Source organism: Chelonoidis abingdonii, chromosome 8 (genome assembly GCF_003597395.2).
Source record: "Chelonoidis abingdonii isolate Lonesome George chromosome 8, CheloAbing_2.0, whole genome shotgun sequence".
Taxonomy (NCBI): domain Eukaryota; kingdom Metazoa; phylum Chordata; order Testudines; family Testudinidae; genus Chelonoidis; species Chelonoidis abingdonii.
In genome coordinates, this window is record NC_133776.1 from 34,089,235 (window position 1) to 34,115,478 (window position 26,244).

General features: G+C 42.9%; 1 protein-coding gene across 10 annotated transcripts in view; it reads left to right on the forward strand.

Moving 5' to 3' along the window:
• The window catches only part of TRIP12 (thyroid hormone receptor interactor 12), a 174,203-nt gene that overhangs the window by 46,143 nt on the left and 101,816 nt on the right, over positions 1 to 26,244 (forward strand). For 6 of the 10 annotated variants that reach the window (XM_032765634.2, XM_032765637.2, XM_075068497.1 and 3 more), the window contains 3 exons: positions 2,278 to 2,424; positions 21,903 to 22,028; positions 23,067 to 23,866. In XM_032765634.2, the coding sequence (XP_032621525.1) occupies positions 2,327 to 2,424; positions 21,903 to 22,028; positions 23,067 to 23,866 (1,024 nt within the window). In that variant the 5' untranslated portion in view covers positions 2,278 to 2,326. The remainder of the gene's footprint in view (positions 1 to 2,277; positions 2,425 to 21,902; positions 22,029 to 23,066; positions 23,867 to 26,244) is intronic. The other 4 variants (XM_032765638.2, XM_032765639.2, XM_075068499.1 and 1 more) reach the window with 1 other exon arrangement.

Here is a 26,244-nt window from a genome sequence, read left to right on the forward strand (position 1 = left end):
GAAATCTGGATGTTGCAAAATCCATGTGAGCAGTTGTGATATCCTAAGGAAGAGAGGCAAAAGCCTGTGAAAGGCTCTGGGAACGTTGATGTTATTTAGCAGGCATGAGAAATCTAACTGGTCAAGGTCGGATCCACGAGGACTAATGTTGAATGAGATGCATAACACTGCTTTTAATAATCTCTAGTACTGGTTTTGAATATCTGCTATTCAAAATACCTCTTACTAATATGAGAACACAAGCTTTTAAAATTACTTCAATGGCTGCGCTAAGTGCTGAGCTATGCTTCAGCACTCAGCTCTCAAAACCTGAGCTTAAAAATACCCCTTAAAACAGATATTCAAGTATGATAGTTTAACAGATATAGCTGTCCAAGTGGTGGTTTGAACTTCTGACACTTTGGGCCTTAACCAGTTTTCCTGTCCTTTCTACTTTCATATAAGTAATGCTGTATTCTTTGTTCCAGCTGTTTTGCTTTTGAATTTTAAAATTATGGATGGAGTCATAAGTAAAAACAGGCTTACTGACCACAGTTCAGTTGGTATCAGCTTGCCTACATAAACAAAATAGCATAATTTGCCACAATATGAGGTACTCCTTTTTTCTCTGTTTAGGAACTGAGCAAGCATGAATCTCAAAATATTTCTGTCCAAGGACGTTGGCAGGGCAGTATGGGGTCTTTCTCTTTGAGGTCACTGGCAAAGCCGTATTTAGAAAGGTCAGATATGTGAGAATGTTGTAGGCTTCCCAAGATTAAGTATAAAGGCATCGTGTACCTATTTTCCTTGAGTAAGTGTTTCTTGAGTTGATTATCTTAGGGTAAGTTTCTCTCTAGCAATTGTAAATTCAGTGCTCTCAACAACTTTAGAAACCGATCAGATTTCATCTGATCTCCAAACAAGAATTTCTGGCTAATGACTGGGTCTCGTATGCTGAATGGTTATATGTTTATCTAATTCACACATGTATGCAGAAGTTTAACATTTTTAAACTACTGTACTTGTAAAGCATTGCTTCTCCCAGGAATTGGCAGCAATACAACTGTGCCACCTCTCTCCATAAGGAAATGTACAATTCTCGGACACTTGTTTAGTTGTTTAAGTTAATGTATGTAGGTACCAAGAATGCATTTCTCCTAAATATGTTTATAAATGCTGTGGGTTTTAGACAGTCCATGTCCTACCTCTTTCCATGAAAGCATCACCAAAAACTAAATGTTCTTTTCTAGAAAAAATGAATATAGAATGTCATGCTGACTAAATGTAACTAATACATATTGACGGGTGGATTTGATTTAAATCACTAGTTACTTGATTTAATCGTGGTTTTCTATATAAAAGTGCTTTCTTGTTGGTTGTGTTAACCTTAATACATATTCTTCACAACTCATGCTGTATTAGGGGGAGAACATGACCAGACAAACATTTACACTGTTTTATTTAACTAAAACAATATTATGGAGTCTGGATTTTTTTTTCTTCAACCGCAAACATATTTTTACAAAACAAACATATGTCCCTCACTTCTTACATTTATCTCATGACTTCTCCTTGTCCATAGCTCTACCGCCCCCAACAATTTTCAGTTCATTGAACTTTTTCAAACTTTGCACTTTTAGAGAGAGGTAAGGGATTGACTGTGTGTATACAAATTTGCAGAGGGACAATAGATTTGAGGTCTGTTATTTCTCACCTCTCTATTTTAAGACACTTTTGCTGTTAACAAGCATGTTTCCTCTGGGGAGACAAATCCACAGTTTGAGAACTGCGAAATTAAGCATCTCTGATGGTATCTTGTAGACTGCGCACTGTGTCCCATTGGGTAGGTTAACCTAAGTAGTCTATACAGAAGACTGTGGAACCCCATAAGATTGGGTCCCAAATCCATGAACTATCGGAACACCTTTTTACAAAACTCTTCTTAAATATTACATGAATATATTGTCTCATACTATAGAATTAAAATTTATAATCCCTATTCCATAAAGATACATTTTAGCTCAAAGATATCTTAATTAAAACTATCTTTAGATAGATTCCCCCCCCTCAAAAATACGCTTTAAATAAAATCTGATTTTTGTTTTTAAAGAAAATCCTTGATTTTTATCCACCCTGCATACTGAGCGGTAATGAGGTTTATCTTTTAGAGTATCACTTGACTTGGAACAGACTTAAGCCTTCCATTCCATGAAGACACTTTTTCTTACTTAATAATGTAGTATCTTCAAGAATCCTTTTCTGTGTCTAAATATATCGACTTTTTTTTTTTTCTTACAGTGAATGGTAGTGTCTAGAAAGGGTATGTCCCTTCAGGAGAGAGGTGCCAATGTCCAACCGGCCTAATAACAATCCAGGGGGGTCACTGCGACGTTCACAGAGGAACACTGCCGGGGCCCAACCACAAGACGACACATTAGGAGGAAGGTAAGATCGCTATTAGCTACAAGTATATTTGCCTTTTGTTCAGAGTTTCTCATATATATTAGTATGTAAATGCAGCATGACTTAATGCTATTAAATTCAGTCTTTCGAGATCTGTAATCCTAATAACTGGAATTGCTGTGACTTCATAAATGTTTTTCCTAAAATTACAGCTGCAGTGCTGTTGTAGGCTGAAGTGATCAGGTGAAGTGTGAAATATGGAATCCTGATTACATATAATCTTCCAGCTATCATGAGATCTAGACATAAAAAGTGAAAATACATAATTTGTTCTCCAGAGCCACGTAGCCCAAGAGTGATTGTGAACTCCAAAAAAACAGAATCCATCCAGACTACCCAAAAAAAGGATTTATTTACATATCTCTATTACAGCAGGTAGACGGTGTGAACACCATTTCAGGTTAACTTACTCCTTTAAATGGGACAAGTGACTGATGTAATTCTTTCTCTTTTAGCAAGTGAAAATACCTGCTTGTGCAGTGTCAAAGCATTTTATTGTGTGAGAAGGCCTGTTTGATCACACATTAGATATTCGGCTACTTTGAGGTGTTTTTGAGAAACTAATCTTGAATTTAAGAGTCAACATACAAAGCTGACTAACCAGAGGACTGCTGCCTTGTACTGTACACACAGAAAGAGTGGTTCTTAGGACTCAAGAAGGCATATGGTCATGTTTTGGTCTATCCAATTATATAAACAGCAGTATGGTCTACATCTCCTTGGTTGGCTGTTCCTTTTTGACCAGGACAAGGAAATCCAGGTTCACTTTGTTCAAGATGCAACTTTAACCATCAGTAAGGCACTTTGGACCCCAAGGAACAAGAATCTGTCTTCAAGATAGAACTGGTCTTAAGTCCTAGTCAGCCATTGCCTTTGCCAGCACCATGCAACACCCAGCATTGGTGCCTGCATTCGTGGCACTGTCAGGCAAGGATTTGGGGCAACTGTAAACCACCTTATCAGTGACCACACTGGCAGCAAAGACCAGTATTGCCTCCTCACCGAGGCAGGGGAGATCCAAACACCAGGCTGTATAGACTCCTCATACAGATTCCCCTCTTCCATTCTTAAGACATAAGGGGGAGCACTAAGCTGTCTCATTCAACAAGGAGATGTGATGCTTTCTCAATCTGTGGCTCTTTTCTCTAAAGGTACAAGACATTTTCTACCCAACAATTCTGGCGACCTTGAATCACCAGCATTGACATTGGTACTAGTACTGACATCGGCATGGATAACAGAAACCTTAATGGTACTGGCTGATTTCAACGTGCAAAGAGAGTGCTATGTTTCTCGCACTGATGTCATAGCCCTGGTCTCTTGGTGCCACAGTCACCTTAAATTTGAGTGTGTCATGGTATAAATCCCCACTCTGAACCTTAGCGTCCAAGAGATGGGGTACCAGCAGGAATTCCTCTAAGCTTTATTACCAGCTTAGAACTTGTAGTGCTGCCACCAACCAGGAATTCCAGTGCCTGGTACACTCTGGTCCCCCCAAAACCTTGCCCGGGGAACCCCAAGACCCAGATCCTCTGGATCTTAACACAAGGAAAGTAAACCCTTTCCCCCACCGTTGCCTCTCTCAGGCTTCCTGTCCCTGGGTTACCCTGGAAGATCACTGTGATTCAAACTCCTTGAATCTTAAACAGAGAGGAAAATGCACCTTCCCCCCCCTCCCAGACTCTCCTTGAGAGAGACAGTAATCCTAACACAGAGAAATTAGCCCCTCTCTCTCCCCCTTCCCTGCTTTCTCCCCACCAATTCCCTGGCGAATCCAGACCTTGTCTCCTGGGGTCTCACACCAGAATAAAAAAACAATCAGGTTCTTAAACAAGAAAAGCTTTTAATTAAAGAGAGAAAAACAGTAAAAAATTTTCTTTGTAAATTTAAGATGGAATATTTTATAGGGTCTTTCAGCTATAGACACTGGTATACTTAGGCTGGGAAGGTATTCCAAGTACAAATTAAAATCCTTTCAGTGAAATACAAATTTGAACTCCTTCCAGCCAAATAAACATTTGCAAATAAAGAAAACAAACATAAGCCTAACTCACCTTATCTACCTAGTACCCACTATTCTCAACTTTATAAGAGCCGGTATCGGAGAGATTGGAGAGAAACCTGGTTGCACGTCTGGTCCCTCTGAGCCCTCAGAGTGAACAACAACCAAATTCTAACAGCACACACACCAACTTCCCTCCCTCAAGATTTGAAAGTATTCTGTCCCCTGATTGGTCCTCTGGTCAGGTGACAGCCAGGCTTACTGAACTTCTTAACCATTTATAGTCAAAAGAGATATAAAGTACTTCTGTTGTATTAACTCCTACTATCTGTTTATGACAGAGTATCACCTCTGCGGGAAGCTTATTCATTTCCTTCACCAGGGCACACTTTCTCTCCACTTTATCAGGGAAACTTTTCCTCTTTGATCACGCTAATCAATGAGGGAGCCTCTCTACAGACCAGGGACTTGAATTTCAGAGCCCTGTCTCATCCACTTGAGGCATGAAACTGGCCTGGTCAGTCATACTGGAATCAGTCTTATCCCTATAATGCTCCACCTTGACCCTGTTGGATGTACTGGGGACCTACATCCAGGAGTTGCCCTGCATCCTATTGGTCAAAAAAATATAGGAATTTCTTCAAGTGCTCGCTCATGTCTATTCCATTCTGGGTGTGTGTGGGCCCACATACACAGTTGTTAAATACCACTAAAGCAAATATCTCCATGGGACCAGCTGTGGTGCCCTCTGGAGTGCTAAGCTCATGTGGCAATATATCAAGTGCCACTGGCCCTACGCCCTCTGTTCCTTCTTACTGCCTGGGACAGTTGGTTGGAGCATCTGGTCTTGCTTAGCACTTCTTCACTGTTTAGACAATTCTCCTTTGTGTTCAGTTGAGTGATTAGTTAGCTGTTCGGTATTTTTAATAGTAGTCAAGTAGTTAAAGTCCCTGCTGGGACTTTGTCCCAGAGCAAGGCATGCCCTGCTCTCCAGACTTCAAGCCATATCCTAGTGCAGCCAGCTGATGACCATCAGTGACCCTCATGATAGCTGTTTAAAGTTCTTGGGAGAGTTGCATAGAAAAAACTGCCAGATCTGCAAAAACGTTTGTCCCTGGACTCGGAATGGGACATTCGATTGAGGGCCTGTCTCATGGAGGCTGATCTGTGCCTGGAATCAGAGCCCTTGCACTCTGACTCCAAGCCCGGTACTTCAGTATCAGCATGCAGAGCACTGCCAGTGGCGGAATCCACCCAGCACTGTTGCCCCCTTGCCGGTGCCAGAGAAGCAGTCTAGGTCAACTTGTCCGCAGGCATTACACAAGAAGGAAAGTTCAGGCAAAGGACCTGTTTGGCCTCGTGCCTGCCACACAGGCTCTCGGGGGTACCACTATGGTCAGACCCTTTAGCCCAGCCAGGGACCTGCCTCTGACTCCAGGGCACTGTAGGGGGTCCTCGCCCATTGCAGGGCCATCTGCGCCTGAAGTGGGCCCAGTGGCCAAAGAACAGTTAGGCTGACTGATACTGCAGGCGCTTGGCTGTGTATGGCAGATCCCTCCAAGACACTGGTACTGACGATTAAGTTATGGACCCGCCCCCGAAGGCAGTGGAGTGTCCCCATCCCCGGACTGCAAACATCATTTCCCTTTGCCATGGCCAAGGATCCTGATACCATAGCCTTGGTCTCCGGCCAGGAGGCCCAGAGCTACAATGCCATGGTTCCCACCAACAAGACGTGGGACTCCGGAGTCACTATGCTGATCCCTGTATTCACAGTACTGTGGTCCTCCCGCCAGAGATTGCCAAGTGCTGATTGCCATTGCCTCGCAGATCTCCCAGGCATTAGTCCCCACTAGTATGGGACTGTTCCTGTTCATGGCACCAATCACTGGGGCCCTGGTACCATTCTTTGGGCAGGCAGCAGCCTTGGCTGTCTTCATACCAGTCGCCAATGAGGGTCAGTCAACAGGCTCAAGCTTAGACCTCTCCACCCTGGTCACCAGAAGGACAGTGGTTTGGGTCAAAGGACCAGTTCAGTGCCCTCCCCCCACCCCAAAAGGAGGTGTGTGTGTGTGTGAATCATCTTCTTGCTGGGAACCCACCAAGATGCCTGCAGCACTGGCATTGGGTTGAGGGCAATGGCCCACCCAGTGGCAATAAAGGAACACTTGGAGGTGTACCTGTTATGCTGGTACCATTGCTCCACTGCTTCTTCCAGGCTGCATCGGACAGGCTACACCCAGCACAGCTGGCACCAGAGTCAAGGCCTGGTGCCAAATCTAAAGTGGCAACTTCACAGGAGGCCCTAGTGGCCATAAAGCAGCCCAGTGGAGCAAGGGGAAGCCACCCTCTGGTGGTGCAGTTGTCCTCATTGTCCCTGGACGAGGGCCGTCACAACCTCACAAACCAATAGCCCAATGACTTTGAGGGTGGCTGCCAACCTGAATTTGGAGGTCAAGCAGCTAGCTAAGGAGTCCGACTTCTTCAATGTCCTCCTCTCCTCTGCCTCAGCCCAGGTCGCATGGCTCACTCTGAAGAGTGCTGAAAATTGCCAAGTCTGTATGGCAGACCCATTTTCTGTTCTGCTCACATCCAAGAAGGTGGAAAAGTACTATGTCCCCCCAAAGGGGTTTGAATACCTGTGTACGCACCCTCCCACGGGGTCCCTGGTTGTGTCTGCTGTCAACGAGAGGGCCAGGCAAGTGGCACCCCCAAGAATAGAGATGCCAAGAGGCTGGTCTTATTTGGTGGAAAGATTTTATTCAACAGTCAGCCTCCAATTTAGGATATCTAGCCATCAGGCCCTACTTGGCAGATACAATTTAAACCTGTGGGACTCCCATCAGCAAGTTCAAGGAGAGCCTTCTACAGTATTGGGCTCAAGAACTTGCCACCTTGGCAGAAGAGGGCAAGTCTGTGGCCAGAGGTGCCCTCCAGATGGCCTGGGATGCCAAGGACGTGCTGTCCAGGGTGGTCACCTCCTGTGATAACCATGAGGCGCAGCTCCTGGTTACAGACCTCTGGGCTGTCCCAGGACATGTAAACTACCCTCCAGGACTTGCCTTTCAAGGAAACGGGGCTATTGTCTGAGCTAACTGATGCAAGGCTCCATGTCCTTAAAGACTCCTGGGCCACCCTCCGCTCCTTGGGCCTGCATATTCCTCAGGAGGCTAGAAAGCTGTTCTGCCCCCCGTGTCCTCCACTGTCATTGAGGCTCTGGGGTGCCCCTCAGTCTGGCTCCTATTACAAGGACAGAGGTAAAGTGACGCCACCAGTAGTCATCTTGTCTTCCTGCCCAGCCTAGGCCTTCCAGGGACCAAAGGAGCCAAAAGCAGTCATTTTGAGGGTGTGCTGGAGGATGATGCCCAGTCAATGTGCCCGATCCACTTCCTGTCTTTCTTAGCCGCCTCTGACCTTTGTAGTCGGCCTGGTCTCATATCACATTGGACCACTGGGTGCTGCACAGTGTTTTGGTCAGGCTATGCCCTGCAATTTATAGCTGACCAACCCTTCCAGCCCCTTTTTCCATTCCTCTTTGGGTACCCTTCTCACGAGCAGCTCCTCATTCAGGAGGTTGAAAACCTTCTGTGCCTGGGGACAGTAGAAGTTCTGTGGAACATGGAAAGAAGAGGATTCTACTCCTGCTACTTCCTAATTTTGAAGGCAAAAGGGGGCCTCAGACCTATTCTAGGCCTGCATTGCCTCAAGTCTCAAGAAATTGAAGGCCAGAAAGACCATGCAACACTTCATCATCGCCTCCTGGATCCGGGAGACTGGTATATCGGCCTCGATTTTAAAGGACATATACTTCCATAGTTCCCTTTTCCTAGGGCACTGGCACTTCCTCCACTTCATGCTAGGTCAGTGCCATTTCCAGTTCACAGCGATGCCTTTCGGTCTCTCGTTTGGCCCCAAGAGTGTTCACAAAGTGTATAGCACCAGTGGCCGCTTACCTGCAACCTCAGGGAGTCCAAATCTACCCATACCTTGACAATTGGTTGGTTGACAAGGGGCCGGTTGGATCAGGTGCGGTGGCATCTTGACCTGATCTGTTCCACCTGTCGCATCCTAGGCCTAGTAATGAATGAAGGTCAACCCTTGACTCCAGTGCAATGCACTGTTCGGGGCAGTACTCTACTCTAGCCAGAGCCTTTCTCCCTGAGACTTTGATTCCAAGCCATGGTGAACCTCATCCTGTCTCTGCGAGCCCAGCCACTCGCCACCACCCACGAATGCCTGGGACTGTTAGGTCACATGGTGACATGCATTTACGTGGTCTGGTGCACGCGACTCTGTCTCAGGCCCCTATCCACATGGCTGGGGCTGGTCTATATCCCCAGCCGGCACAGCATGGACCAGGATTCTGGACTGCGTACTGTGTTCTCTCACCTGGTGGCAAGATCCCACGTCGGTGCTGGAAGGAGTCCCCTTCATGGCCCCAGTCTCATCGGTGACTCTCTTGTATCTGATGCTTCAGACCTAGGATGGGGAGCCCATCTGGGCAATCGCAGTACGCAAGGTTGTTGGTCCAGTCACAGTTGGTCCCTGCACATCAACGTCCAGGAACTCAGGGCAGTTTGCCTAGCCTCTCAAGCCTTTCTGCCTCACATACAAGTTGTGGTGATGGACAACAGAGCCAGGTTCTGATGGACAACACAGCCAGTCTTCTATATCCACAGGCAGAGCAGAACCCTCTGCAAAGAAGTTCTCTAGCTCTGGAACATCTGTCTGCAGCACGACAGACATCTCATAGCCTCTGACCTCCCAGGGGCCTAGGATGCTTGGGCAGACCGCCTCAGCAGGACTTTCTTGTCTCACAAGGAGTTGTTCCTTCACCCAGATGTGGTCAGTTCTGTCTTCCACAAGTGGGGAATTCCCTGGGTGGACCTATTTGTATCCAGGCAGAACAGGAAATACCACTTTTTCTGCTTTGTTTCAGGGCATGGATGGAGGATCACTGTCGGATGCCTTCCTGCTCCCATGGTTGGGGACTCTGATGTACGCCTTCCCTCCAGTGCCATTGCTGATCAGGGTCCTCATGAAGGTTAAGCAGGACATGGTGAAGGTCATCCTCAGTGCCGGCATGGCCATGCCAACACTGGTTCAGCACTCAGCTGGACCTCCTGAGCAGCAGCTGGAAGGGGTTGCCACCAAAACCATGGCAGTCTTCTGGACCCAAACCTGGCAGCACTGCATCTGACAGTTTGGCTGATGTGTGGCTAAATGTGCAGGAGGGGTAGTGCTCAACCCAGATGCAGTGAGTCCAGTTGGGAAGTAGAAAGGTGGTTCTGGTGGCGGGCTACTTGGCCAAATGGAAGCAGTTTACCTGCTGGATGGCAAATATGTCTGTCGTGAGCAAGCTTCATTGCAACTTATTCTAGACTACCTCTGGCATCTCAAGCTCCAGGGCTTGTTGCTCTCATAGATCAAAGTTGATCTAGCAGCCATCTCAGCCTTCCACCTGCTGCTTGAGGGCAGGTCCAGTTTTCTTTCAAGGTATCACAGCCAAATTCCTTAGAGCCTGGAGAACCTTTTCTCTCACATCCAGGGATCCTCTTTCTCTGTGGGTCTTGAATCTGGTGCTGTTGTGGCTCACGTCCCACTTTTGAGCCTCTGGCTTCCTGTTCCTTCCTGGAAGGTCACGCTTCTGGTTGCGGTGATGTTGGCCCATTAGATGTCCGAGATTTGGGTGCTCAGCTCAGAACTTCCTTACACGGTCTTGTACAAGGACAGGGTCCAGCTAATACTGCCCCTAGCCTTTCTTTCCAAGGTAGCCTCTCAATTTCATTTGAGCCAAGATATTTACTTACGGATAGTCTTCTTTCCGAAGCTGCATAAGTCCGAGGAGGAGTGCAGGCTATGTGCCCTGGATGTCAGGGGGGCTCTGGCCTTCTACATTGGCAGTACAACCATTCCGTAAGACGATGCAGTTATTTGTCGCTGTGGCTGACAGGATGAAAGGTCACCCTGTATCTGCTCAGAGAATTTCTTCTTGGATCGCTGCCTGCATTCACTTCTGCTATGATCAAGCAAAGGTGCCGCCCTGGCGATTGTCACTGCCCACTCTACTAGGGTGCAGGTCTCTTTGGCAGCCTTTTTGGCTCAAGTGCCTATTCATGACATCTGTAGGGCAGCCCACCTGGTCATCGGTCCATACCTTTATGTCCCACTATGTGCTTACCCAGCAGGCCCAGGATGATGCTAGCTTCGGTAGAACAGTACTGCAAGCCGTTAAGTTGTGAACACTGAGCCCATCTCCATAGATATTACTTGTCAGTCACCTAGAATGGAATCAATATGAGCAAGCACTCAAAGAAAAAAAACTATCTACCTTTTTTGTAACTGTTCTTCAAGATGTGTTGCTCATGAACGTTCAGCACCCCTTGTCAGACCATTATCTGTACACTGGGAACAAGAACAGCTGGCAAAGGAGGAATAGGCTAGTCTTGAGCCTTTTGATCAATACCTTTCATCCCTTTCCAATGACCTATCATCTTCTCCTGATGTCATTTTCTTCAATTCCTGACTATGGAGACTTCCAGGAGTGTCTGAAAGAGCTCAGACCCTTGAAATAGAGACTTTAGTGATTTTGAAGATAAAGATTACTAACTTCAACTCCTGCCAGAATACCACTACCAATTAATGATGAACCAGCTAATATCTGGTAACTATGCTTGCAACTTTGGTCCAACCCATTTTGGGGTACTGAGTAGAGAGCAGTCTTACACCTGCATAATACCAGGTTCATTAGTGGTTTCTGTAGTCCATGAGAAGACCACAGTCTGAAAGGACCCCAGAAACAAGGTCTCAAAGGTGTATCTTTTTTTAGATGAGGCTTCTTGGTCAGCATCATTTCAGCTACAAATATCAATCTATTCAGACTTGTTTACAAAGTACCCTATCCAATTTGGTAACTTTATCTCCTTTCTAGCCAATGTCCTTCGGGAATCCAGAGCAGAATTGCCACTGATTATTTTCAAAGACTGAGTTTTGCATCAAAATCTCTACAGGCAGCCATGGATGCATCAGACAATGACTAGGTCCAGGGCCACTGCAGTAACTATGCACAGAGCATCATGGCTAAAAATCTGACATCCCCAGTCTGGTGCAAAGAACAATAGAGAATTCTACCCTTGAAGATTAGACTTAGTAAGCACAGGCACCGACCACGTGTTAAATTTCTTAAAAGATTACAGGGCTACTCTTAGCTCATTGCCCAGCTCCACCTGAACCCCAAATTATATACTTCCTAGATATCAAGGGAAAATCAGAGAAGACTCCCGCTTACCTTTAGCAACTGTTTTTTGTGAGGTTTCCACCTTTTTATTAAATAAAGGTTATCATTGTTCTCTCGGGTGACAATCTTCTTCCTCTGCTTCCAGACAGCAGATTTGAAGCAAGAGTCCGTGCTTAGATTAGACAAGAGCCATCCCCAAACCTAACATTGGGATACTGGCTTTTTCCCCCCTTGTGCTTGGTGAGTAATGTTGACTGACAAATGGGTACTGGAAACTGTCAGGGCTAATTGATCCAATTTCAGTTCTTGTCCCTACTCACCCCTCTTGCCTGTCACTCTTCATGGACCCTTCTTGTGAAAAACCTAAAATGTGTGTCGTCTTGTCTTGGCCTGGAAGCTATAAAAGAGGCTCCGTATACTCCTGGTATCTTATTCTGCAGAAAAATTGGTGTCTTTGTCGTATCCTATATCTAAGGAGACTGAGTATTGAACAAATATATATGCAGTCTGCCTGAGGCAAGCTTTGCCATCCTGAATCATCCCTTTAGATTCAAGACTGGCTTGTGGCTCTCTTCCTCAAAGTCTTGTACTTTCTGTGTGCCAAATGAATTAGAATATGGAAGTATCTGGGATTTGTAGTAGGACTCAATTATTAAGAACATAAGTATGGCCATACTGGGTCAGATGAAAGGTCCATCTAGCCTTGTATCCTGTCTTCCAACAGTGGCCAATCCCAGCTGCCCCAGAGGTAATGAACAGATCAGGTAATCCTCAAGGGGTTCATCTGCTGTTGCCCATTCCCAGCTTCTGGCAAAGAGAGGCTGGGGACACCATCCCTTCCCATCCTGGCTAATAGCCCCATCCTCCATGAACTTACCTAGTCTTGGCCTTCACTACATCCTCTGGCAAGGAGTTTCACAGGTTGACACTGCATTGTGTGAAGGAATTCTTCCTTCTATTTGTTTTAAACTTGCTGCCTATTTCATTTGGTTTTCCCCGATCCCCGGGGTCTTTTTATGAGAAGGAGTAAATTACACTTCCTTATTTACTTAGATCTCTCTCATATCCTCTGTTAGTCCTCTCTTCCTGTTACTACCAATATAATACAAAGCTCTACCATTTATGCTCTCCACAGCCCTGAGATAAGAAAAAAATGCCTAGCTATAGTGGCTACACATTTGAAGAGGTAGGACATTCACATATACCCAAATCTATTTTGGCTGGTCAAAGGCAGACTTCATCAGGACAGCTCTGATCTGTCCTTCACCTATTCAGGCACCTGGGCATCAAGGGAGATTACAAAAGTCTCTGAAATGATGGTTCATAGGAATCGTTGTCAACTCTAAATCAGCAAAAGCATGTCTTCCCAAGAACAGGTTTCACTCTGTTCAGACAGTGATTACTAGTATCAAAAGGAATCCATCAACCACAATAAGAACCTGCTTCAGATTTCTGTACCACATACAATCTTACACATACATAACATTGTTAGCCAGAGTTCATCTACATGGACTTCAGCCAACCATGCAATGGATGCATCTATCCCTGAGGTATGGGGTGAGTAGGAGATGTGGTCCCAGCTGTCATGGGCAACCAGTCCAGTGACTACATAATCCCAACAACATTCAGAAGGGAGTACTCTTCACTTCCTATAGAGGCTGATCATAGATGCATTAGGAACTGGTTGAGGTGCACACACCTGGACCATGTCAAGATACACGGAACTTTTTTTCCCAAAAAGATAAGACTAAAGATAAATGTTACATAATTACAAGTGATCATATTAGCTTGCATAGCAATCCTAACTGTTCAAAAGAATTCTACTGTACAGGCTTTCAAACAACACATCTGTAATATGTCATGTAAACAAATAAGAAAGTATCCCCTCATCTTATCAGGAGGCAATCAAGTTATGGACATGGTGTCAACATAGGTTTACCTTAATATTTCATCTTCCAGGAATCGGCAAGAATTTGACATCCTAGGCAGACAGTCCATTACCAGCTGTGAATAGTAGCAGAATTCCATTATCACGCCAGTATAATCCTGGTATAGATTTGCTTTGCTACCAGAGAAAACACTTAAGAGGTCCATACTCTTGTTCCAGCTAAGACATGATCCTAGGATCCTTGCAAGATCTTTTTTTTTATTATTTTTTATTTTTTTTTTCCTCCTATGCTTGGGATCAAGGTCTCATGTAAGCATATGTACCCATTTTATTGAATCCCAGAGTGATATGCAAACACACTGATCTTGATGGATGCTCCTGATGGACAGCTCTGGCTAATATGTCTGTTCAGCTTCCTGTACTACTCCTAGACATAATAGCTCCAGATTGTCTTCAAAAATATTAGTTCATCTAGACCAGAAATCACTACATCCAACAGCCTGGATGCGGGATGGTTGAGTGCTACTGACTTCACTGTTGAAATGTGAGAGATCCTGCAGCGAAGCAGAAAGCTAGCCATGAGGAGATAATATTTCTTTAAATAGAAAAGATTTTCAATTTGGACAACCAACCACAACAGTGACCCCTTAGAGGCTCTCTACTTAAAATCCTTGATTGTATTCTACATTTTAAAACACTCAGGACTCTTAGGGTATGTCTATACAACCTGCCAGATTGGCAGACCGATCAATCCAGCGGAGGTCGGTTTATCGCCACTAGTGTAGACGGGATAAATAGACCCTTAAGCGCTCTGCTGTCGACTCCTGTACTCCATCGCCCAAGAGGTCCAGGCAGAATCGATGGGAGAGCGGCAGCAGTCGATTCACCGCAGTGAGCATGTCCTAAGTACATGGACTTCAGCTACATTATTCATGTAGCTGAAGTTGCTTAACTTAAATCGATTTGGTATACCAGCTTTTTTTAAGAGAAACTAGTAACTGTTTTTCACTGAATCTTTTTTTTTAACTAGATTGATTTGGAAGTGTAAGTCATCCACTAATTGAAGTTATGAAGACTTTTTCCCTTATGGGCAGGCTATTCTGAATTGTCTGCTATGGCTTTTGTGTTTTCTGTATATAGTGGCCAATACCAGACCCTTCACAATAGTTGCACTACGTGGATAACCGCCACACTAGATCACACTAATCTGTGTAGTCCTGAAAGCCCATTGAGTTGTTATGCCAGGCTGTAAAAGGGGAGGCGTGAAGATAAGGAGACTGTAGACAAGCTATACATAAACCTTCATCAAAGAAGAAAAGTAGAGGGGCTATTTAAGAGAGTGGTGAGAGTAATCCATCAGACCCAAATATTGGGGTGCACATGGAGTGTCTGCCCAACAGAGTTCTAGTCTCTCTTGTGTATATTAGGTTGCAAGGAATTTTCATGGTAATTGGGGGAATTGAAGTATTAACTCTCTTTATATGGGATTGGTTTACTGTGGCTCTAAATATTTTAACAACGTGGGACTTGTAATGAAAAATTGCACCTCTGGTGCATGTTTACACTACCCTTTTGTTGGTGGTATTTATGTCACTCGTGTGTGTATGTGGGGGAGGGGGGGGGAACACCTTGCCCCTGAGTGACATAAGTTACGCTGACAATGCTGTCCACATCAGCTCTTCTATACTCTCTTCTGCTGGTGTAGAGTGGGTACACGAACAATCTTACAGTGGCACAGTTGCATTGGTACAGCTGTGCCACTGTAAATTTGCTAGTGTAGACATGGCTTTAGGCTTGAAAGACTTCTTAAAAGTAGCTAATAGAACACAAGTGGAATATAATCTAGACTCTGAAAAAAGCTTGAGAGTCTGATGCTTGAGGCAAAACAAGGTGTCAAATCCTGTTGTGCACTAAATTGGCTGAAACCTAAAGGAATGTATAAAAAATAAATAGCGAACTCTAAAAAGATTAGTATTGCAATAACAGTGTTCAATATCTTCACTTGGAAGAGAAGACTGAAGTAGCAAAACTGGACACTAAAATTGTTCAGGGCTAGTGATCATTATGAGGAAGACTGAACAAGTAAACTCACAACACAATGGTAGATAAATTTTTGTGCTAAACTTACTGTAGTGTGTACACCAGAGTATTACTTGAAAGCATTGCACAAACACTAATCCTGGACACACACTCTTATGAGGTAGTGAGGAGGTTGCCTTTCTAGTTATAGGGAACTTAATGTCAGCTGGGCTTAAACTCCAGAGTTTGCTGGCTTCCTGAACTCTGCCCAAACCAATAAAACTACTTTTATCTAAAAAAAAAAAACCAGTTGTCATTTCTGTGCAGTTCAACAAAGATGTCTGCTCCATTTCTCTGGTGGTCCGTTTTCCCCTTCTCCCCCCCCCCTTTGATAGCCATAGTTGGTTAATTCCTCTTAACAACATTTGACTTTGTCAAATGTAAACCATTTCCTTTAGCATTTCTAGCAAGGTTGCTATTTTGTCCTGGATGGAGAGTCCTTATGCTTAGCTTACAGCTTTGCAGAGCAACTACCACTTTACGCATACTTTGCCGTGGTGCACTGGATGCTACCTTTTTAGCTCAGGTAGTTAATAGGTGGACTGTGGGTCAAATCTGGATTGCCAGATGCTTTTGAACAGACCCAAAAATCTCTATCATTGTTTTTATATTTTCTCTAGAATCTAGACCTTGACTGTACCTTGATCAAGAAATTTGGACCTTAACCCAAACCAGGGGTAGTCTGTTCTTTGTCATGATCTAATCTTGCTCACCACTTGTCTTGAAGCTGGATACTACTCATGAGTTTCCTAGTGTCAAATATATGTAAATCTGAGAAGGGTTACTTTATACCCAATGCATGCTTTCTCCAAGTTGTCCTCTTGGGTTTAGCCCCTTTCTCTTGCAGCAGTGGCGACTAACTTGTTTCCAAATTTGCTTAATACCCAAATCTTAAGTGGGTATTATCCAGGAGACTCTTTTGTGTTTCTGTCTTCGTCTTCCACTAGAGAAGTAATGAGAATTATTAGGTCTAGGAGGAACCGTATTAAAAGTAAGATGCTACATTGGCTATCGGTGTACAATAAACTGATATGCATATAGGTACTGAGGTATTTCTTGTGTAAAACTATATGGAGTGCTATAGCAGGTACTGGTATGCTCGTTTCTTAACTTTTTTGTCATGAATTTGATCACTCTAGTATGACCAAATTTCTAAGGTAAATAAGTTTTATTAGAGCCACAGTACAACATTCTGGCTTGTAGAGAATGATATAGAAACACTCAAGCTAACCGTTGGGAGGGGAGGGAGAGAATGAAGTGCATTGAACTTTTACCTTTTGAAGGCTGTCAGCTCAGTTACTTCCACAAAAGGAGTGAACTTGGGATCTTGACTAGCTATACAGCCTTCCATATGAGACCTGATTTTCATCTCGATATAAATTGTATATTAGTACCCTAACTTTTCAAAAAAGCATCACAACCTTTTTCTCTTAACATTGAAATTCTAACTGTAGAAGAACGATTGAGATCTCTTTCACGATATGTTAGCACAAAGCATTACAGCTCATTCTTTTGTCAGTTTCCTATCTTCTGGAAAACATTTTTTGACACTACTTAATTTTGATTTAATACTTTACATCTTCAAACAACTCCGCAAACAATATAATGCTATGTTTGATTCTTGGGTTTTAAGGGTTTATTGGCTTAAAAACAAATTGAATTCTCTGAGGTTTAAGAAAAAATGGATGCACAACCCTGGCTTCAAGAACTTTATCAAAATGACCTTAGGAGTGTTCAGAAAGCTACTGTAGGTGGTGTGTCTCTCACTCTAGAGTAATTGACCTAGGAGGTTTTTTTGCTTGTACTGAGTCATACTGGAAGTTCCAGTTGCTTATGGTTGGCCTGCTTACCTTTGTCTCTGCCCCTTTTTTTTTTTTTTTTTTTTAAAGAATATCAGGGTTGGAAGGGACCTCAGGAGGTCATCTAGTCCAACCCCTTGCTCAAAGCAGGACCAGTCCCCAGAGTTTTGCTCCAGATCCCTAAATGGCCCCCTCAAGGATTGAACTCTCACAACCATGGGCTTAGCAGGCCAATGCTCAAACCACTAAACTATCCCTCCCCGCCCCCTGCGCAACTTGTAATGGAACAAGCTACACAGAACTCAGGTTGAGGCAAGTGCATCAGAAGGAGTGCTTATGTATTTTTAGCACTTTCTTATTTTACTTGTGCTTATGTCATTTAGTAGGGCTTCAGTTGACACCCTACAAATCTCAGACTTGTGATGGGCAGCTGCTGCTTCTTCTCTGAAAAGCACTGGCCTGAAGAGTCCATAGGACATGGATTTTTATCCTTTTTCCTTTGAGAATCCATTAACTGTCTAGATGACAATCCGTCGGGCTCAAATTTCAGCAATATGCTGCCAGCAAAGATTCACACATCTGTTTGTTGGCTAGACTACCTTAATGATTTCTTTGACAATAGACAGCATTATAAAGAGAAATAGGTAAATGGCCCTCTAGCCATTTCAGACTAAGTTAAGCATCCTGGTCCTAATTTTCACAGCCCCTCCAATGTCTGCAATTTTGAACCACTCCATGAATGCTGTAAAACAGTGGTGCTGTTGCTCAGTGCCTACGAGAGAGCTAGCTATCTGCTGGGATGGAACTTTTTGTGAATATTGCCCAATTGTGTGTGTATTACTGTAGCTTAAGGTGAGATTATGCCTTTTCCCCATTATAACACCATGCAAGATGCACAGGTCATCCCTTAGTGGAAACAATGTCCAGGTGTCATTCTTCTTTACACACATTCCTAAAGGAACATCAGGAAATTCATCCCACAGAGGATGGAGCAGAGTATGAACCTTCAGATTCAGTCTTCTAAAGCTGCCCAAAATTCTATATTGAGGTTCTAAAATATATATCTTCTATTTATTTAGCAGTGAAACGTTTCAGTGCATGGAGTGATGATGTTGACATTGATAGTACTTGGAGCATGGGGGTAGCAAGGGTTTGAAGGGTATAATATCAGTTTTCTTCCTTCTTAGAATTTGATGTCTCTCACTGAGTGCTTTTAACACACAGGGAAAAGTCTGAAAAAGCTTTGAATTAGGGAATAAGACTTAAGAATTGTTTGTGCCTTTTTTTTTTAATTTAATCCCATTTGCAGATTCTGTTGTCAGTTGCTATTTTGGGCCACTGATTGTGTGTACTGGTCTGAATTCAACTGAGTTTTTGTCTTTGTGAAAGCTTAAGGTGCCACCAGGAAGAACCAATTTCATTTAAGATCAGACTGCCATAACAGCAAATTAGCTATTCAACACTAACTGAACCCAAGTGGGGGGAAAAAATCGAACTGAAATTTAAATGGGCCTGCTCTTCCCTTTTCTGAGGAGAAAAGTGGTGCATTTCAAAAATCTCACTTTTTTTTTTTTTTTTTTCAAATGAAAACCCTTCGAAATCTCATTGTCTATGCCATTTTAAACTTTGCTAGCCCAAACCTCAGCTGGCAGAATGCGTTGTATAGAGTGGACGAGGGTACCCTGATCTTTGAAGAATTTAAAACAGCCTAAAAATGATTAAGTCTAGGAAGACTTAGCTCCCCATACTACCTAAAATATTTTCTTCCAGTTGTTGTCTTACAGTACTCAGTCTTCAGATATTTCATATTCAGACTATCCAACATTTAATCTTTCCACAATCACTCAATGAGCATAATTGGGAGAAATACAAATGTATGATCTTAGACAACTTTCAAATATTTATTTTGTAAACAGCATTATATGATTTCTTGGAGCAGTTTCAAATTTGCCTTGCCTGCTTCCAGTGATGGCAGAGAACAAGAGATGGGATTAGAGGAAGGCATTTTCTAATAGATTTATACAGTATATGTAACTCTCATTTGTAACATATGTGGGTGAGATGTCACAAGTTGTGACAGCTTAAGTGCTTTGACTGCCCATGAATTAAAAATACTGTACATCCGTAGATGGTGCTTTCAGATTAAATGTAGTTTTAAAGTACCTTATGAAAAGGTCACTTGCAATAGTGGGCCTCTATGCCCAACCAACTCTGATGGCTCATTCTGTTGCATGGGCTCATTTTTAGTCACTTTCTGCATCCCTTCTTTGAGCCACCACTGTATTGCCTTTAGATCAGTTAATTTAACTGGATCCTTTCTTTTGAAAGGGTAACGTACAGTCTCTCTTTTGGGGGGTGGGGGGGGGGTGTTGGAACTTCTTTCCCAATGATAATTGATTACATTAAAAATGCCACTTAATAGGGGGAAAAAAATAATTTTTTTTATTTCTTTTCCTCTAGTCACAAGCTACAAAAACCCATACAGGAAACAGTTACACAGATTTGAAAGGGAATAGCATTCTATTTTTTATATGCCGGTAGAGCTTTTTTTCTCAGTCCATGGATCATAATCTTTTGATTTTTGCAGCTGTTTCATAGCTGCTGTTTCTTGGATCCATTATTCTTATGGCTTGCCTGTTGTCTTGGTAAGAGCACTTTTTGTAGATTCTCAATAGAGTTTTCGGAAACAAGCTGTCTAAAAGGTTTTATTAACCTGTTAAAGTTGGGACAGCTGCTGCTCTCTGTCAATGCACAGCTTCTCTGCTTTCCTCTCCATCACTGCCGGTGTCTCTAAACAAACTTTTAAGAACTAGATTTGTCAAGGCCAGAGGTGCTCACAATCTCTCACCTTCCCCTACTTCAGTATAATTGGTAAAAGGCTCAGGAATTAGACATGCTTTGTTAATAGCATGTGTAAAATTCTGATTTTTGGGTAACTGATTATGTCTAGGACCCTACCAAATTCACAATCCATTTTAGTCAATTTCATGGCTATAGGATTCAAAAAATTGTAGACTTATTAATTTCACATTTAAATCAGCTATTTCATGGTGGTGTAGGATCCTAACACAAAAGAGGGTTGTAAGGTTATTGTGGTGGGGGGGTTGCAATATTGTCACCCTTAGTTCTGTGTTGCCACTGGCGATAGCGCTACCTTCAGAGCAGAGTAGCTGAAGAGTGGTGGTTGCTGGCTGGGAGCCCAGCTCTAAAGGTGACGTTGCTGCCAGCAGCAGCGCAGAAATAAGGTTAGCATGGTATGGCACCCTTCTGCACTGGTGCTAGCAGCCACCGCTCTACAGCCATCCAGCTCTGAAGGCAATGCCGCTCTCAGCAGTAGGCACAAAGGCAATACCATGATGCCCCCCCCGCCCCCCACGACACTGCCCCTGCCACCCTCCCCACCCCTCCATGATCAGCTTTTGTGTTGGGACCCCCAGTTTGAGAGATGCTTGTATCCCCCTTGAAATCTGTATCTATTATAGGCTTAAGTGCACACAAGACCAGATTTCAAGGTCCGTGATGTCTTTTTCACAGTTGTGAATTTGGTAGGGCCCTAGTTATGTCCCTTGAATATCTTCTATGTTATTGGAAGAAGCAAGTTACGTTCTGGAGTAGCTGAAATATTGGCGGTGGTTCTTCCTAAAGCCTGGTCCTCTTCCTATATCATATTCTGCATAATAGGGTCTACTCTTACAAAGTCAAAGTAGCAACAGTGGAAGCACATGAATGTTAACAAGTGAAATGCAGCGGATGAAATATCTAATAGTATAACCCCATAGTACTGTCTATGGATAACTTTATAAAAGCTAAAGAATTCTTCCATCAACCTAGCTACCAGCTCTTGGAGGAGATGAATTACCTGTGCCCATGGGAGAACCCGTACTGGTGGATTGGTGAAATTGAACAGCAAAGGGGCAAACTTGTAAACACCTTTTTAGTGGATAAGCTCAGATGCATGGAAGCATTCAAGGTTGATGTGTTAATATTTTTCCCTGTTTTAAAAAAACTGCCCTAATTTTGAAAATGTGTGTGGTGTGGGTTTTTTTGTTTTGTTTTGTTTTTTTTTAAATCTGGTCATGTCTTGTTTTTCATGCTTGAGTTGATAATTGGTAATTGGTTGGGCTTGCATAGCAGAATAACTGCAGATAATGTCACACTTAACGATTCTTTAGGTTTGAAACTTTTTTGCAATGTCTTACTTATTCAAGAGGCCCCAAAATAATTTGGTTAGAAATCACTACTAAGTCCATTTCATTTTACAGAACATTACATGATACTTTAGAAGAATAAATTCTAGTATTATCTTGTGTAATGAAGGGTTGATGTGAAGTATGTGAAGTTGTACTTACACTAATATATATTTGTATGAAGTACAAAAAAAACACCTTCCATCTACAGGCTTGTATCTACATCTCAGACTCCTGATAGCTTTCTGTTTTGACTTTCTGCTGACAGGTCACATTTAGGGCAGGCAAAACATAAGGCACATAGCCCTCCTGAGAGTAAAAAATCTATTTCAAAGGCACCCAAAGTGCAGTCTAATACTACTACTGAGCAGTCCAGGGGACACTTTTCTAAAAGGTAACTGCTTCATATTCCTGTTAACAAGTGTAATGTGCACTTCAAGAATGTATATAATACTCTAACCATATTAAATTATCCTAAATTGTTGGACGTCTAGTTTTTACTAATATAGGCTTAATGTCAACCGATGTATGTCAGTGTTGACATGTTCATGCATCGCATTATACTTAAAAGTCTCACAAATTGAAACACCATTTCATCAGTGATGGGGAGAAAATAAATTCTGCATAACTAGCTCTGGATTATATACTGAAAATAGAAACTTTCCTACATGTTGGGTAAGATGCAAATTTCCCAAACAGTTCTGAACTGTGTAATATATTAAACCAAATATAAAATAATCTGATAGCAGACTGCTTTAGTGATCAGAACTCTGGCGATGTCTTATTTCCTTACCATTTCTGTCTTCCTGCCCCTTAAATTAGAATAGATGAGATTTCATCCTGTTGGAGAGAACTAAATCATTTTGAAATATTTCATGTGACTGTAATGAAATAAGAAAGGTAAATTGCAATCACTTTATTAAAAAAAAAAAAAAATCTCCCTTGTATATGAGGAATCTTTCCTTATCTGAAATCCAGTCGACTGGTTATGCATTACTGAATACTCCTTGGTTTCTTGTGGAACTTCATTCTGAAATAGGTATACAGTGTACTAGTTTCATAGTGACTTGAGGTATTTTGGTTTTCATCTGTGAAACAAGAGTTACTATACTCCAAATAGTGTTTAAAATCATCTCATAACTTCCCTAAAAATCCATAGATGGCAGTGTTCCATGCTCTTATTTTGCAGCTTTTTTTATTTTAGTTTGGTCATGCTAGTAAAGTTGCATAATTTGAAATCTGGAATGCAACCTTTTTCATCTAAGCATGTTTTTCTTGTTTAATGTAAACCTCGTAATGGATTGTGATTAGGATATATATACTAACTGTTGTCATTCAAGAAAATGTAGAAGTCAGGTCTCAATTATTGTAATAATGTAAAGTTTCTTGTAACTTAGTATTGTATTAACTCTGTTTCTGCTTACTTCTGCAGAGGCTGTAGTTCGTCTGCAGTTATAATACCACAAGAAGACCCAGACAAAGTCAGTACTTCAGAAAGGCAAAAAACGGGGCAGGTGCCTAAGAAAGACAATTCTCGAGGAGTGAAACGCAGTGCTAGCCCAGATTATAACAGGACCAATTCCCCTAGCTCTGCTAAAAAACCCAAAGCACTTCAATATACTGAAACTTTCTCGGAAACAAACAAGCCACATACAAAATCTAAGAAAAGACACTTAGACCAAGAACAGCAGTCAAAATCTGCACAATTGCCATCAACGAGCAAGGCTCATACCAGAAAGGGTGGAGCTACCGGTAGCTCCCGAAATCAGAAAAGGAAAAGGACAGAGAGCTCATCTTGTATAAAGAGTGGTACAGCAGTTGAATCAACTGGCGTTGAAGAGAGGTCTGCAAAACCCAGCAAACTGGCTTCAAAATCAGTGACCTCAGCCAAAGCTGGGTGTAGCAGCATCACTGATTCTTCTTCTTCAGCTTCTACATCCTCCTCCTCCTCTGCTGTTGCCTCTGCTTCTTCCACTGTTCCTCAGGGTGCCAGAGTAAAACAAGGAAAAGACCAGAGCAAGGCGAGGCGTTCTCGTTCTGCATCTAGTCCCAGTCCCAGAAGGAGTAGCAGAGATAAAGAACAAAGTAAAACAGGTGGCTCTTCAAAGTTTGACTGGGCCGCTCGCTTCAGCCCAAAAGTTAGCCTGCCTAAAACAAAACTGTCTCTACCAGGCTCTTCAAAGTCAGAGACATCAAAACCTGGACCTTCAGGATTACAGGCTAAACTAGCAAGTAAGCTGATAAATATTTACTTTTATTTTGGAAGGGCAAAGTGTCTTTTTTTTTTTTTTTTTTTTTTTTAAATCTCAGCCTGGATAAATCTTAGACTTCTTTTGTTTTTGTTTTGGTTCTGAAGCAATCTGCAAAATAGTTCCACTAGACCTAAGCTTATGAATTTTGAGCTCTCTAGTAAATGCATCTGCTTTTAGTTAAGTTCTTGTCAGTTCTTGATGATTTAAAATTCAGTTTATCTGGCTCATTGTATATGGTGTAGACCTCTAATAAATGCTCCTCCATGAAACTTTGAGATGAAAAATGACAGTTACAATTCAGGGCCAAATGCTGAGGTACTGAACATCTGCAAATTCCATTAACCGCCAACACAGGAGAAGGCATCTAAACCAGAGGTTTGTGGCCTCCTGGGGGGCTGTGAGCCAGTTTCATGGGGTCTGCCCCTCTTCCTGCTGGTGGTGCCTGGGGCTGCAATTGCTCCTCCACTCCCAGCCCTCTTTGACTGCTGGCACAGCCAGTAAGAGCCGTCCAGTTGGAGTGACCTGGCTTGCAGAACCCTCAGGAAGCAGAAACCATATTGGGGGCGGAACCTCTTCTAGCACACAGCCCCTCACTATCCTTCTGAGTGGGTTTCAACCTTTTTGAGCTGAGGGTGCCCCTCCACCCCCCCTTTGAGTTATAATTTTTGGTTGTGCCCCCTCAATCCACACAGGCTGGATCACACAGCTCCCTTTCTCCCTCCTGCCCCTTCCCAGTCAAACTATGCCTATGCCAGAGGGACCACACCCCTTGCCCAGTGGGACTGAGGCCCCCTGTTGGGCCCTGGAGTTTTTATAGCATGTTTGGAGGGGTGGGTTGGGGCGGGGACTCAGAAAGAAGAAGGTTGAGAACTCCTGGTCTAAACTATTGCCATAGGCCTGAAAGACTGGAGCCATGTTTCTTAACCCTTGGTCTTGTTTACTTCAGCACCTTCTTGTCATCTCTCTTGTTAAGTCAAAGGGGATGAAGCCTGCCCTCATCAAGGAGAACTGGCTGCACTAAAGTGGAGCCTTCAATGTTAGATGTAGCTTTCCAATTTGGTGTTCTAGACCAACCCTTGCCTAAATTATAATGCATCACACAGATAATCACTTTCTTGATATGCTCTTAGCCAAAGAAACCAAACTTAAAACCTTGCAGTGCATGTCTCAAAGTTAGAGTAATCAGATTTTAGTGATGCTTAGGGTGTCACTGTCATTCAGTGTTGCTCCATCTGCAGTAGTCTGCCACAGCTGGGCTTAGCCTATACCAAGAAAACTAGGACTTGTAACTTTCCTTGGTGGAAACTATAGTGGAGACCTGACTTGTGCCTATCTTGTCTTTGTGCAACTCTGCTTAGAGCAGGGTTAAACTAACTGAAGTAAAAACGCTTGTCTCTACTACAGCTACTTGTAGTGGTGAATTTCAAGTCATGATTCTCCTAAAGTAGGAGAGGCTCAGAAGGCTGGTCATCTTTTTGGACTGCAAATGTAGGGGTTTATTAAAATATACGCAGCACTACCATCCAGTAACACCATCAGTGGTCCAAATAGTATCAGATACCTGAGAGTGTTCTCTCTCCATTAAAATGAGCAAATACAGCACAATTATAGAATTGTACCCTAGTTCTGCGTTTACCTTTTTCATACACTTAAAGATTTGAGAGAACAAGGTAGATTGGCAAACAGCTTATGCTGAAGATGAGAATCGGGAATTGCTGTCACATAAAGCTTTAACTAGTTTTTCAAATACTCCTTAACTCCTTTTCTGGTGCAGCCTGTATAGTTCCTTATTCAGAAAACTCGCTGACTAACATGCATGTTCAACATGCAGATAGCCATAGTCGTCGTCTTTCCTTAAAAGAAGAAACTCATAGCTCAATCTTAGTTTTTATCTTTAAGACTGAAGCAGCGGCTGAGCAAGAACTGATCAAATACGTCTTTCTTTGCAGTTATTCGCTGATCATAATTCCAGCCCTGTAAAACACAGACTTTAGTGACAACTCTGTATACTACAAGAATCAGTGCCAAGTAAATGACTTTCTCAACATGAACAACAAATTAATTCCTTTGAAAGCCCTACTTGCCTTATGTCACAGGACATCACAATCTCACCTACCTAATGTCAACTGTTTTATATGCCAGATTGTGTTGCTGAGCTCCTTTTACATTCTGTAACGTCCATAAAAACAGAGCTAACTCACATTTTAAGAGACTATTCCAGCAAATGAATTTCTATTTATATAGAGCTGTAAATATACACAACTTTTTTTTATAAAAGCTTTGGCCTCACTTCCTGGCCTGCCCAAGATCCTACTTGAAGTTTTGCAGTCCAGCTCACCTACGGTGGGGGGCATTAGG